The sequence below is a fragment of the Macadamia integrifolia genome, chromosome 12 (assembly GCF_013358625.1).
Source record: "Macadamia integrifolia cultivar HAES 741 chromosome 12, SCU_Mint_v3, whole genome shotgun sequence".
NCBI lineage: Eukaryota > Viridiplantae > Streptophyta > Magnoliopsida > Proteales > Proteaceae > Macadamia > Macadamia integrifolia.
The window spans coordinates 21392760-21406514 of NC_056568.1; the positions used below are offsets into that span (position 1 = coordinate 21392760).

At 36.7% G+C, this 13755-nt stretch overlaps 2 protein-coding genes across 3 annotated transcripts; one reads left to right on the forward strand and one right to left on the reverse strand.

Moving 5' to 3' along the window:
- Positions 1 to 2843: 2843 nt before the first annotated feature.
- Positions 2844 to 3272, forward strand: LOC122094793 (uncharacterized mitochondrial protein AtMg00810-like). The gene has a single exon (XM_042665392.1). It carries the CDS (start codon positions 2844 to 2846, stop codon positions 3270 to 3272), a length of 429 nt encoding a protein of 142 aa, XP_042521326.1.
- Positions 3273 to 8799: 5527 nt separating this feature from the next.
- On the reverse strand, positions 8800 to 11374 carry LOC122057591. Of its 2 annotated transcripts, none has more exons than XM_042619742.1 (5): positions 11214 to 11374; positions 10212 to 10297; positions 9569 to 10135; positions 9393 to 9448; positions 8800 to 9291 (listed from the first exon to the last, which is right to left on the reverse strand). In XM_042619742.1, the coding sequence occupies exons 2-5, from the start codon at positions 10267 to 10269 to the stop codon at positions 9109 to 9111; spliced, it is 864 nt and encodes a 287-aa protein (XP_042475676.1). In that variant the 5' UTR covers positions 10270 to 10297; positions 11214 to 11374; the 3' UTR covers positions 8800 to 9108. The 2 variants fall into 2 exon arrangements, with proteins under 2 accessions (XP_042475676.1, XP_042475675.1); XM_042619741.1 differs by having other exon boundaries at positions 10212 to 10302.
- Positions 11375 to 13755: the final 2381 nt, after the last annotated feature.

Here is a 13755-nt window from a genome sequence, read left to right on the forward strand (position 1 = left end):
TCCATGGAGTTTCTGCGTAAAGGATTTGAAGTCCGGCATCAGCCTTTTGAAGGGTCCACTCCAAACTAATTTATACAGTTTCTCCTCCACAACCATGCCTCCTTTGGCTCTCATCAGCACTACAAAATCTTCTGCACTCTGGCACTGTAGGCTTAGTCATCCGTCAGCCAAAATTCTCAATCACTTGTGTAGCACTAATTCTGTTGATTTATTTGATAGTGTTCGCACAACTAAAATTTGTGATGCCGGTCAGTTAGGAAAACATCACAAATTACATTTCTCTATTTCAATAAATAAAATTGTTCAGCCTTTGCAGTTAATTCACTGTGACTTATGAGGCCCTACAAAAACTCTTTCTCTAAGTGGTTTTCATTCTTATATTATTTTTGTGGATGATTTTAGTTGGTTCACTTGGATTTATCCCTTGAAGTCAAAGTCTAATGCCCTTTCATGTTTCAAACATTTCAAATGCATAGCTGAAAATATCTTTTTCCATTCTGTTAAATACTTCCAAAGTGATGGAGCATTGGAACTCACTAGAGGTGTTTTTAAATCATATCCTAATGCATGTGGTATTGTTTCAAGAATATCATGTCCACACACAACCAAACAAAATGGCATTTCTAAAAGAAAACATAGGCATATTACAGAGATGGGGCTCTCTCTTTTGTTTTAGGTTGCAATGCCAAAAATATATTGGTTGGAAGCTTTTACAATAGCTGTTTTCCTCATAAATCGGTTATCACTCCAATCTTGAAAGGCAAGTCACCACATGAGGTGCTCTTTGGTTCCTCACCTGATTATTCAGTCTTAAGGGTTTTTGGGCATCTGTGTTACCCAAATTTAAAACCTTACAGACTGGACAAGCTTTCAGCCAAGTCAACTGCATGTGTATTCCTAGGATATAGCCTCTCACATAAAGACTATAGATGTCTAGAACCCACTACTGGCAGAGTGTATTTGTCTCACCATGTAGTATTTGAAGAAACCGAATTTTCCTTTTCAAAATACCCAACCCAAACACCAACTCCACCAACCACAAAAACTATAACCCTCCCTATTTTACCAACCTCTGATTCTTTCTCTCAACCACAAACACCACCAACCAATAACCCATCACCAAATAACCCATCACCGAATACATCACCACATCCAATACCACAAACCCCACCGCCCTCACCTCCTCTCCCACTAGTTGCACCATGCCATTCTATGGTAACCAGGAATCAAACCAGCACAAGAAAACAAAAAATATCCTTGTCATTGCTTACCATTAGGCACCTAATCCCTCAAACCTTTTTAGCCTCTATAACCCCTACACCAACAGAACCCAAAACCTATAGAATGGCATCTAAAGATCCCAAATGGGAAGCTGCAATGCAGGAAGAATTCCAGGCTTTACTTGATAATGAAACTTGGACATTAGTTCCTTATAGCAGAGAAATGAATATAATTGGCTACAAGCGGGTATACCGAATCAAGACCAAGAGTGACTGTTCCATTGAAAGGTACAAGGCTAGGTTGGTTGCCAAGGGATTCAACCAACTACCTGGCATTGATTTCCATGATACCTTTAGTCCAGTGGTAAATTCTGCAACCATACGGACAGTTTTGACATTGGCCATATCCAAGGATTAAAGTATCGGTATCGATCGTCGTATCGGTCTGCCAAAATTAAGATACGTATTGGATGGTATCGTATCGTATCGGAGATATGCTAAGATATACTAAAGATACACACATAAATGGATAGGAAAAATTTTTCAAACACTTTTGCATAAAGAATTTGTTAAAAAAAAAGTATTAATAACATGTATTATGCATAAACACTAAATTGAGGGTATCGTACTAAGAATTCAAGGTTTGTAGTTGTCCCATAAATGTAAAATCCTTGTACCCAACATTGATTTCCACTTTAGTTAGAGAGAAATATGGCTGGTAGCAACTTTGAAACAAAAAATCTCTTGACCATTATATGACCGAAGCACACTGTATTGATACATACCGATACTCACCAATACGTACTAATCAATACATATCGATACTCATCAATACGTATCGATACTCACCGATACGTACCAATCGATACACATAGACACTCATTGATACGTACCAACACATACTAAAACGTACATTTCACCTCGATTTTATATTTTTCATAAAGTCGTATCGGTGCATATTGTATTATATCGATGTGTATTGGTGTATTGATGCATATCGGTATGTATCGTAGGATATAAATCGATACGAAAGGATTTTAAAAATTCCATATATCGTATCGGTTTGTATCGTATCGATCGACTAAATTTAAGATACCTATCGGAGGGTATTGTATCGATATCGGAGATACTTTAAACCATGGCCATATCACACTCTTGGCAAATACATCAACTGGATGTTAAAAATGCATTCTTGAATGGAACCCTAACAGAAGCTATTTATATGGAGCAACCACAAGGCTTTGTGAGTACCCTACATCCATCCCATGTTTGTCATCTCAAAAAGGCCCTTTATGATCTTTACCAAGCTCCACGAGCCTGATTTCAAAGGTTCAAAACATATCTCCTTGGAGAAGGTTTTCGGCAAAGCATTGTTGACAATTCTATGTTCACCTATAAAGATTTGAACGGCCTGGTTGTTTTGCTCCTCTACGTGGATGACATCATATTAACAAGGGAAAATCCAAGTCAAATACAAAGGGTGATCCAGCGTTTGAGTAATGAGTTTAAATGGTAGATCTAGGCCCCCTACACTACTTCTTGGGAATTGAAGCAACAAGAGACTCCACGGGCCTTTTACTTACCCAAAATAAATATTCAATAGAACTCCTTCAAAGTCAAGGCATGGACACAGCCAAGCCTTGTGCAACTCCAATAGCATCAGGTACTAAGTTGTTGGCAACAACAGGAGAATTATTGGCTAATCCTACAGAATATCGACAACTTGTTGGAGCTTTGCAAAATCTAACAATCACTCGTCCTGATATCTCATATGTGGTAAATCAGGTATGTCAGTTTATGCAAACTCCAACAACAAAACATTTACAAGCTACCAAGCGAATACTCAAATATATCAAACACACTATTGGAGCGGAAGTTCATCTAAAGCCAACCAAATTGACTCTAATGGCGGCATTCACAGATGCCTACTGGGTCGGCTACCCTGACACATGTCGCTCCACAAGTGGGTTCTGCACATTCCTGGGTGACAACCTCCTATCATGGTCATCGAAAAAGCAACCAACAATGTCACGCTCTAGTGCAGAAGCATAATACAAGGCCCTTATTGTGACTGCTTCTGAGTTACTGTGATTATCCTATCTACTTCGTGACCTACAAGTGGATCTCCCTAAACCACTATTGGTTCATTGTGATAGTATATCAGCTACCCAATTGTCTGCAAATCCAATACTCCATGCAAGGACCAAACACATAGAGGTGGACTACCATTTTGTAAGAGATATTGTTCTCAACAAAACACTACAGATCCAGTTTCTGCGCTCTAGTGAACAGATTGCGGATATATTCACCAAAGGATTATCTACACCAGCATTTAATCAGCATCGAAGCAAACTCTTGTGGCTACCACCCAATAGTTTGAGGGGAGATGATAGACAATTTTGAATTTAAATTTTTAAATTTCAAATCCCCATAACTTAATCGTTATCTTGCAACAATCCATACATATTTTCTCCTTGATTCTCTCCTTGTAACAGTCTATACTTTATTCTCTCCTTGATTCTCTCCTTGTAGCAATCTATTTGATGTAAATCCTTTTCTATATAAAGCAATACTTGCTTACCCAAAAAGCAAGCAATTCAAACACAATAGAAATTGTATTTCTTCAGCATCTGTTAAAGGGTCTCAAAACAAAGGCATTGCAAAGACCGAATCTTTAACAACACTGTAAGTTCATTACAGCAGAATCTCACTTGGTCTCCATACTGATCATTGGATTTCAAATTGTTGATTGCAATAAACCATCTTCCTTGCATGATTGGGTGAAAAATAAAAGTTACAGAGCCAACTTACATAATGGGTTGAGTAGAAATCAGAGAGTTGGCTTATTAAATTACTGAATATCAACCCAACCATAGAATAATTCCCCAAGACTCTTTTGACCATCACTTTATTATCAATGAAGTGAAGAAATACTAAACAAACTCTTCAATCTCCTATGATTGCACTGCTATAGATTAGGCGATTATTAATCTATGCGCTTAATTGAAAGATACCCAATAACTTATTCCTTAGCAACACAAAAATGGCAATTAAGAATTGGATGATGAGAAAGTATTTGTCCCCTTAGCTAGGTCTCCTTTTGGTCAAGTTCAAAAAAAGGTTCTTGTTTATTCATGAAAGCTCTATGCTCTTGTATTGTTCCTTTAGAAGAATTATTGTAGGACTAATTATTTCATTAGCATTAGAAGTATACCAAGCAGATTTATTGGCTCTATTATGGATGACAAGGTCCATAATGAGAAGTAGAAATAGCAAATATGTCATTAAAAGGAAGAGGATGTCAAGAACAGGAGAATTTTGAGAGTTTATACTGGTACATGCTGAAAAAAATCTAATCTAAGCATCTAATCAAACATAAATGGACGGATCACTTGTGATGGAATAAGAAAAATCACAGAAAGTAGAATTTTTATAACCTATATGTGGAATCTATAATAATGACTAAATTGTAATTGAAAGGTTTATGACCACTCTTGATAAGATAACCAATGGGTGAAACTTAAATTAACAGAATAGACTGTTGCACTGTGTGAGCACCGGTTGCAGGCGGGTTCGTAAGTGATTACATCATTAAGCAAATGGCATAGGATTAAAGACTCAATTGGATCATTTAGTTTTTACACTGTGACCATAAGAGGATCCTTTTAGAACAGTTAGTGCACTTGCTAGTCCTTCTGTTCTTACTTAACGTTTGAAAACATTAGTATAAACTTTTGTTTTGCTGGTGCTTTAATCAAGTGAATCTTGGCTTTCATAGGAAGTAGCTTTACCTATCAAATATAGGGGTAATGAATGCTTTGAGGAAAGGTAAAATGAAATAAAATAAAGAAAGTTGGAAATAATGCTAAGTGTGTATCTGTAAAAAGTTCATAATTTATACCCCAAAGCACCTGAGAGCCCCCAAAGCAGTCAAAGTTCTTTACAAGGCAAAAACTTCTCATTCTACAAGTGTGGAGAATCACAGTCCAAAAGGTGATTTCTTCACCAAGAAATCAACTTGCCACCCATACCAACCTTGATTTGGTATGTTTTCTTTCACACAAGTATTGGCAGCTTTGGTATCAACTGTTGTGTGAAAATGTGATCAGCAAATAAATGACAAGGGAAAAGATAGAAAAGGAACCAAGAGTAAGACTATATCCATGGCTGTAGGTCATCCACTCCAAGGTTAGAAGCCATGATATTATTCCAGTTCATCAGTTTAGGTCTAGGACTATTTTGGGTATCTCTCTCTAAAGATTTTGGTGCCAAGCTGAGTTGGATAGACATTACCTGGACTAAACCTTATGAAAGTGAAGGAACTCAAAATTCATCTCTAGGGTCGTTCCTAGGTCCCACAAACAGGGTCAGTCCTGGAAGAAATCAGTAAGAATCAGCCCAAATGTACCCTAACCCTAGTTTTTTTTTGAAGGAATCGGCCACGCTGGATAGGCCAGAATTGGGATCCTGACTTCTAAAACCCTATCCACAAACAAACCTGTACAGATAAGAAACAATACTGCCACAAACACAGCAGATTGTAACCGCTGGCCAAAGTTGTCACAGTGACACACAGGTGCCACTGGTGAGTAGGCATACACCTAGCCAGTTTTGGGTTAGGCAACTTCTTAGTAGAAAAATATGTAATTATGTATCATAATGAAGATGCTTTTAATTGGATTAAATTTTCCTTCATCCATGGTGAAGAGAGAATCTGTTCACCGATGATGATATGATGAAATGATTGGACTCTGGGTTTTTAATTCAGCCCCTATTGTATGAGGTCGAAATCACCCTTTCCTAGTCCAATCAAAGGTCAGATCCCATGGCTCAAAAACTTGGTCCTTTTTTGCTTTGTTGCAACTGGTTTTGACATGGTTGTGCCATTTATATGTGTGCTATTAAGTTGTAATGTTAAGATTATATTTGATTGCTTTACTCTAGAGTGCTACAGTTTTAGATCATATAATGCCTTAGGCTGTGTTTGGAAGCCAAGACAAGAAAAGAAATGAAATGAAAAGAAAAAAAAATCTAGAAAAGAGAAGAAAAAAGAAAAGAATAGAAATGAAATGGTAAGAAAAAAAAAAAATTATGTATGTTTGGCTACCATTAGAAGAAAAGAAGAGAAAAGTTTCTATATTTCTTGTATTTTTGACAAGATTTTTTTTGGCAGCAAAAGAAAACTTCACCATTCCCAAGGTGAAATTTGAAATTCAAAAAGGAATCTTCTCTTGGATCAGGACATCTTTTCTTTTCTTGACTACCAAACACAGCCTTATAGTGCATTTTAACAACAATGTTACTGACACTTGTAGCACTTCAGACAAAGATGCCCTGCTGCTCTTTATAGGTCATTGGATGTCTTTAAAAGTTATTTTTTTGAAGAAAAGCTTTAAATTCTTGAAGAGTTATGAAAAGTGAAAATCATATTACATGAATGGAAAATCTTGTTATAACCAAAGTTGATGAAAATAAATTGTAACTTTATTTTCTTGCCTTGTATAACAAATTTATTTCTTTCGACAAGGGTAAATCATTTATTTCACGTGGGCAATGAAAGTTATTAAAAATGGTAAAATGATAAGCCATTTTCAAATTATTTTGAAAATTCATTTTTGTCCTTAGACTTAAAGAATTTTGGGGAATAAGACAATGGGCAATCAAAAGAAGATTACAACTTTGCACTTCACCACCTTGATGACAACAAGGTGCACCCTCACATAAATTCCTACTGAAAAAGTTCTCCAATGATTGTTATTCTACAAAGGCTCTAAGAATGCTCCATTTTGAGCAAAATGTTGAAGGCAAATTACAGTACAAGAACAGTGTTTACTACAAGCATTAATTAAGACATTCATGAAAAGAAATGAATATATTTGAGTACTTCTAGTGCTTAATTTGTGTTTAATACTTGAGGGAGAAGTGCTAATAAACCCACTACTCTTACATTTAGGATTTTTCAGTCCACACCCATTTTATCAAAGAAGATCCCCATTTGTGAGACCAAAATGTTTCAAAACTAGGTTGATTAATGGCATGTAGGCAAGCATCCACTTCAATAGACATGTCAAGAGGGGAAATAAAAGCGAGTGGTAGGGTTCCTACACAACCTCTCTAATTGCCATGTGATAGCTAGGTTTGTGTCTAAATTCAATGGATATATTGTCTAGGTCATAAATCACTCATATATTAAATTTCACATCAATATGACTTTTCCATGTCTTAATAATTATAGGCAGAAGGTTGTGCGCATGGTTGTGCACAGTGCACGACTATGCACACAATCGTCAGATAGAGTTGAGGAGCTGCACTGTAAAACCCTCATCCCCATTCAACAGATTTTTATATGGTTGTGTACCATGCACGATCATGCACAAAACCCTTGCCTATGCAACCCTTCCCTTCATAGGCAAAATCGTATAAAAAGTTGGGATTGTTTGAATAACAAGATTATTGATAAATCACAAAGAAAAACCTTATATATGGTGGATCATGTAATTGAGATAAATTATCAATTTTGACTTGTAACCTATGAAGGAAATTTATTATCTATCCAATAATCAAAATGCTATCATTATGTCCACAAAATAAAACTAAGAGGGTGTGGGAAACATTTTTAGAACATGATGTATAGAAACCCTTTTTCTTATAGCTGAATGATTGGTAACATGATAAATTGGCTATATGTGGCATTTGTCAACCTGATTTTGGGACTTTTTGGTCTCAAATATGGTGAGACTTTAATTGTCATATTTGAGTGTAGATTGAAAAGTCCTAAAACTATAAGAAGTGGGCTTATTAATTAGTACTTTTTCTTTAATTCCATCAACCCCATAAGAATAAGAAATCCTACAAATCCCTTGTACTGGACTGCTTCTTTAAGACTAATAAAGTCGTTATCTATTGTGTGTGGTGGGGGGGCGGGCAGGGCGAGGGGTTGAGGTCGGGGGAGTAATGCCATTGTTAAATCGTTTGTTGGAAGAAATAAGAGTCAAGAGGCATAATGTAAAAAGTTCAGCCAGGTTTTCAATTTCTGGCTTGATCTTAGATTGAGAGATTAAAAATCTAGGGTCCCCTTGGGTTGTACTTATATCTTAGGATGGGAGCTCGTCTAGCTTGCAAGTTCATACAGATTGCAAGTCCCCTTCCCCCACCCCCCCGGGTTGTTAAAACCAATGTTGGATTCTCATGGGTTTCTCCCTTTGTTTTTAAGAGAGATGTTGCATTCTCGTGGGTTTGTTGCTTGCAATGGTTGAGGAGCAAGGGGATAAGGTTTAGATGTTGGGATAAGGTGTGAAATGTGGTAATTGTTTATGGTAATGATTACAAAACTTTCTATTTTGTTTTGTCTTCCTAATCTTACATTAATCACCTTACTTCACTTCTAGCCAAACAGGGCCTCACAAAAGATGTTTATATCATATACAAAATTTCTAAACCTACAACTTTCAGTTGAAATTGAAATATCATAATCCTGCCACTAGACCAAATATCCAATAGTCTTGATTCTTTATCTGGTACCAGCATGCACTATTGATCTTGTCTAGGTCACTAGATCAACCACCAAAAGAGCAAGACACATAAGAATTTATATGGAGGTGTTATTGCTATACCAGGAACAAGAACAAGCACCTATTCTGTATTTACTTGATGAAAGGAGATCCACAACTAGAGTTTTTTTCTTTTTTTCTTCTTTTTTTCTGGTTCCTAAGCCAGAAAAGATTTTAGCATCACCCATTTCATCCAACAACCTACTATTACTATTACTGTAAGGCTCCTACACATGATATCATCCACTTAAAGTCACTTCAGTACTGGGATTTTTTTTTTTTTTTTTTTTTTTTTTTTTTTTTTTTTTGGGGGTTGGGGGGGGGGTTGGGGGGTGTTTTCAATACTTGGACAATTCTGGTGTTCCCTTCAACATCAGATTAGGAGAAGGATAGCCGCCAGTCCGATATGTAGATGTCTTCGGAGACTTAGGTGTCCAGCTCCAGCATTGCAATGGAGACACACATTCATCCAGCAACCCAGGTATTTCTTCCAACTCCAGGTACCTGGGGGAACTCTCAACCTGAAACCACAAAATACTGTTAAGTCTGTCCATGACTATTGTATACTCTGCAATGACAAGGAAGAATCAGAAATGGAGAAGTGATCAAATGAAAATCACACCTTTGATTTCTTCGGACATGAAACCCCACCTGGAGATGCTATCTCCATTGAAAACTCTGAACAGTGAATAACAAGAACTATAGTCATTTTACCAGTGAATAACAAGAACTATAGTCACACTTCTGTTATACCATTCCCTGAGCAGATAATCTCAAATAACAGGGAGATTTACTTACCAGAATCAAGCCCAGGTGTCATCATTGAAAGGAAATGCATATCCATTGCCCTTTTTTGTGAATTAATGCATTTTTGATGATCATGCATGCACTGTTCCTCTGCAATTGCATCTAACTTGTTGGGATATGTCTTCTTTACTGTTTGATGCAGAGATGGCTTCCTTAAGTTCCCAATGTCACTAAGCACTTTCCTACAACCAAGCTCAACTTTCTCCTCAGATTTACAGTCGTAGTTATTTATCCTGGAAGAAGACAAGTGTTTCTTCTTTGTTGTCTGGTGTCTTGATGGACCCCCTGAGCTGGTGACATCAGTAAGTGCTTTCCTACCCCCAAGCCCTACTTCCCCTTGAACATTAGACACACAGGTCGTCCTTCCAACAGACAACAAGGGTTTGGACATATTGATGCTTCCTCCACTAGCATTCAAATTCTTGAAATTATTCTTCTTTGTTGCCTGATGTAGAGACAGCTTCCCTGAGTTTGTAAGATCAGTGAGTGCTTTCCTATTACCAAGCTTTACTTCTTTCTGGGCTCCAGAGGCATTGTGTTCTCCCCCAACAAAAGGCCCTGAAAGAGACATTATTTAATTTGGAAATAAACCCCTAATATGTACAAGTAGAAGGCTCAAGCATTGATGATATACCTTTAAAATGATCATTAAAATTATGATCTTTACTCAGACCTTGAGTTTGTGTTGCCATTGGTGTTGGTTGCAAGAAAATCTTCAGACTGTTCTGAAAATAACAATCAACAAAAGAATAACTAGTTGAGTAAGCAGTAACAGTCCAGTTGCCTTGAACAGGTTGATCTTGGTTAGGTTTAGCAGAGGTACATCAAGTTAGACTATGTAAACCTGCTTCAGGAAAAGATTCACAAACTGAATAATGGGGTTTCAAGAATGGTTTTAGACAGTTCTTGATTTAACAAGTTAGTATTCCCATCTTTAACCAGAGGAAAGAAAAATTAAATATAAAAAACATAAAGAATTGAAATGAAACAACTAAGAATTCAAATTAAAATCATCAGAAGTTTTATTCAAACTAGATCGGGCCAGCACAGGAAAACAAAAAAAACAAAAAACTTGAAAACCTAAATATCTGGCGATTAGGTTTGGAACCCTAATGGTTTTCCTTTCTAATGGTCAGAACAACAACAAATTCTTTCTCTTCTACTCTTCCAATAACCACTACAAACTTGTAAGGCAAAAGGCTTTGAAAATATAAAGGAAATCTTCTTCAGAAAAGAACTTGAATTCAAAATATCCTCTCGAAGACCAAAAAACCCCTCGATCGTTAAAAGTTTCTGAAAACGTGAATTTCAAAATATCCCCTTGAAGACGAAAAAACACCCTAGATCGTCAGAAGTTTCTGAACTGCCTCAACAGGAGTGTGAATTAGATCGTAAATTTAGTAACCCTTTGTGTGTAAACATCAATAGTCTTACTAGGATAAGAAATTAGGTTATAATAAACTCCACAGATCCTCGATTGTTTAATGCATGAAAAATTTCACAAATAGTTCCTACTCTTTTATCCTTCACAGATTCTTCCTACCTTTCTAATTCTCCCTGTGACTCTGTTTCAGGATTACCAACCAACCAAAAAAAAAAAAAAGATTGCACGATTCAAGAAGACAGGATTACTTACATTTGCAGGATTTTCGTTCAATCAATACTTTTCCCAGTTGAAATATTTCGATCAGCAATCGCTTCTCTTCTTTACTCTTCGATCTTTCTCACTATCTTTTAGTAATTTTCTTTCAAAAACGAGAGAGGGAGAAAGAAAATTGAAAAATCCTCCTCAGGCTAACGTTAGGGTTATCCTAAAGTTCTATAACGGATAGTCTTTTTTCAGTAAAGTACCCCTCCAATTTCACAAAATTACGGTAGCTACCACATCTCGGAGCGGGTTTGTCGGGTCTAGGTTCGTCCACGAGTAACCCACATGTTTCAACACAAGGGATTGGTGGGGTCCATTTTTATAGTATTCAATTTGCTGAAGATCGGACTAGGGATCAATCAAGGTTTATGCCGATCCAATCCGGCCGATACTGACTGATTCGGTCTGAATTTTAAGACCATTGTGATGATTATATTTCTATTGCAAAGACACTATACATGATTTTTTGACATCGAAACCATAAAATAGATGAAATGAAATAGAAATATAGGAAAAAGAATCACGATGTGAAATTATCTTATATGAATTTTTTAATTATTTCTCTCACTTGCTTTGATAATGTGAGCCCCATAGGGATGATACCTTATTAGGACACCCATTGGTGTGGCGTTCAGATTTCTCTCCACATTAGGAATGTGGCACCTCTCCTTGAAAATATGTGTCAAATAATATTAGAGAAAAGATTGGTTCTCTAGTCATGTGGCCCTTGCGATAGGCATAAGGGGGGGAGACAAAATGATAGCTCCATCCCAGTGAAGTACAGACATGGTTTAAAGTATCTCCGATACCGATACGATACCCTCCGATACGTATCTTAAATTTAGCCGATCGATACGATACATACCGATACGATACATGAAATTTTTAAAATCCTTTCGTATCGATATATATCCTATGATACATATCGATATGCACCAATACACTATCGATACTCTATGAAAAATATAAAATCAAGGTGAAATATACGTTTTGGTATGTATCAGTACGTATCGGTGAGTATTTGTATGTATCGATTGATACATATCGATGAGTATCAGTACATATCAGTGAATATCGGTATGTATCGATCAGTACGTATCGGTGAGTATCGATACATATCGGTGAATATCGGTATGTACCGATACAGTGCGCTACTGTCATATAATGGCCAAGATGGGTATTTTTTCAAAAAACACGATTTTTTGAGGTGTTTTTGTTCCAAAGTTGCTGCCAGTCATATTTCTCTCTAACTAAAGTGGAAATCAAGGTTTTGAACAAGGATTTTACATTTATGGGACAACTACAAACCTTGAATTCTTAGTGCGATACCCTCAATTTAGTGTTTATGCATAGTACATGTTATCAATAGCTTTTTTTAATAAATTTTTAATGCAAAAGTGTTTAAAAAGGTGTTTTATATCCATTTATGTATGTATCTTAGCGTATCTCCGATACGATACGATACCCTCCGATACGTATCTTAGTTTTGGTCGACCGATACGGTGACCGATACCGATACTTTAATCCTTGAGTACAGATAAATCACCCCTATTGATGTCCCTGTGGACCCTCTAATTGGTTCTCATGATAATGCAGGGGCCACACAACCAAGGAACATTCTTTTCCCCTATAATATTTTAGCTTTATCTCCATCCTTTATTTTCCTTTTGAAGTGTCCTCCTGTCCCTCTTGTATGATGCCCCCATCCTCTACCCCTATTGATGCCGCTCACTAGCTTACCGCACATAGTGCGTCTGACTATCTATCTCTCTCGTATATATATTTTATGAGAGAAGATAAAAAGAAGATCAACCAGAACAGAAGTTTCTACCTACATCACATTTAAGCTTTTCAAGTAGCCACTAAACGGTCAAGCTAAGTCTGGCTTATAATCGATTGATCCGATCTGACAACCGATGGGTAAAGTCCTTGCACTTTAAATAACCAATTATAATCACGTTAGACTTGAACCCGACACGTTTATTAATCAAGTCAAGCCAATGGAATAGGCTTTAAATGATCAAACTCGATCCGACTTGGAATTGACACCACTACTTTTATTTGATCAAAGCAATGAAAGATGGTAAAAGATCAGGGCGACACCAACAAGGAGTCGCCAAGGCAACCAAGGCGTTTGTCCAGCCTAAACCGCCTCATCGCCTAGGCAACGCATTGATAACCATATGCTTAGAGCAACCCCCCCAAGTCCAGGATGGCTACTTCTTAATGTAGAGGGATCTTGAGCAATATTTGCATATAATTCTAGTATCTACTTTAACCACCCAAAAAAAAAAATTCTAGTATAATGTTCGCTTATGAAAATTCAACCATATTAATCCTATGATTTCTCCGAGTATTTTTCAGTAATTTATTAACCTTGCCCTTTTTTTTTTTTTTTTTTTTTTTTTTTTTTTTTTTTTTTTTTAGAGAGAGGAATCCTTCACAACTTTTTCATTCAAAAGACCACATATTCACATTTTTAACTAGAAGGCTATGAAAACATCATATCCACCATTGGTGCTGTATGAAC

Coding starts and splice junctions, on each gene's coding strand:
- LOC122057591 (XM_042619742.1), bottom strand. CDS start 10,269: ATGGCAACACAAACTCAAGGTCTGAGTAAAGATCATAATTTTAATGAT. Junction 10,136..10,211: donor TTTTAATGATCATTTTAAAG/GTATATCATCAA, acceptor TGTCTCTTTCAG/GGCCTTTTGTTGGGGGAGAA. Junction 9,292..9,392: donor CATGTCCGAAGAAATCAAAG/GTGTGATTTTCA, acceptor TTGTGGTTTCAG/GTTGAGAGTTCCCCCAGGTA.
- LOC122094793 (XM_042665392.1), top strand. CDS start 2,844: ATGGACACAGCCAAGCCTTGTGCAACTCCAATAGCATCAGGTACTAAG.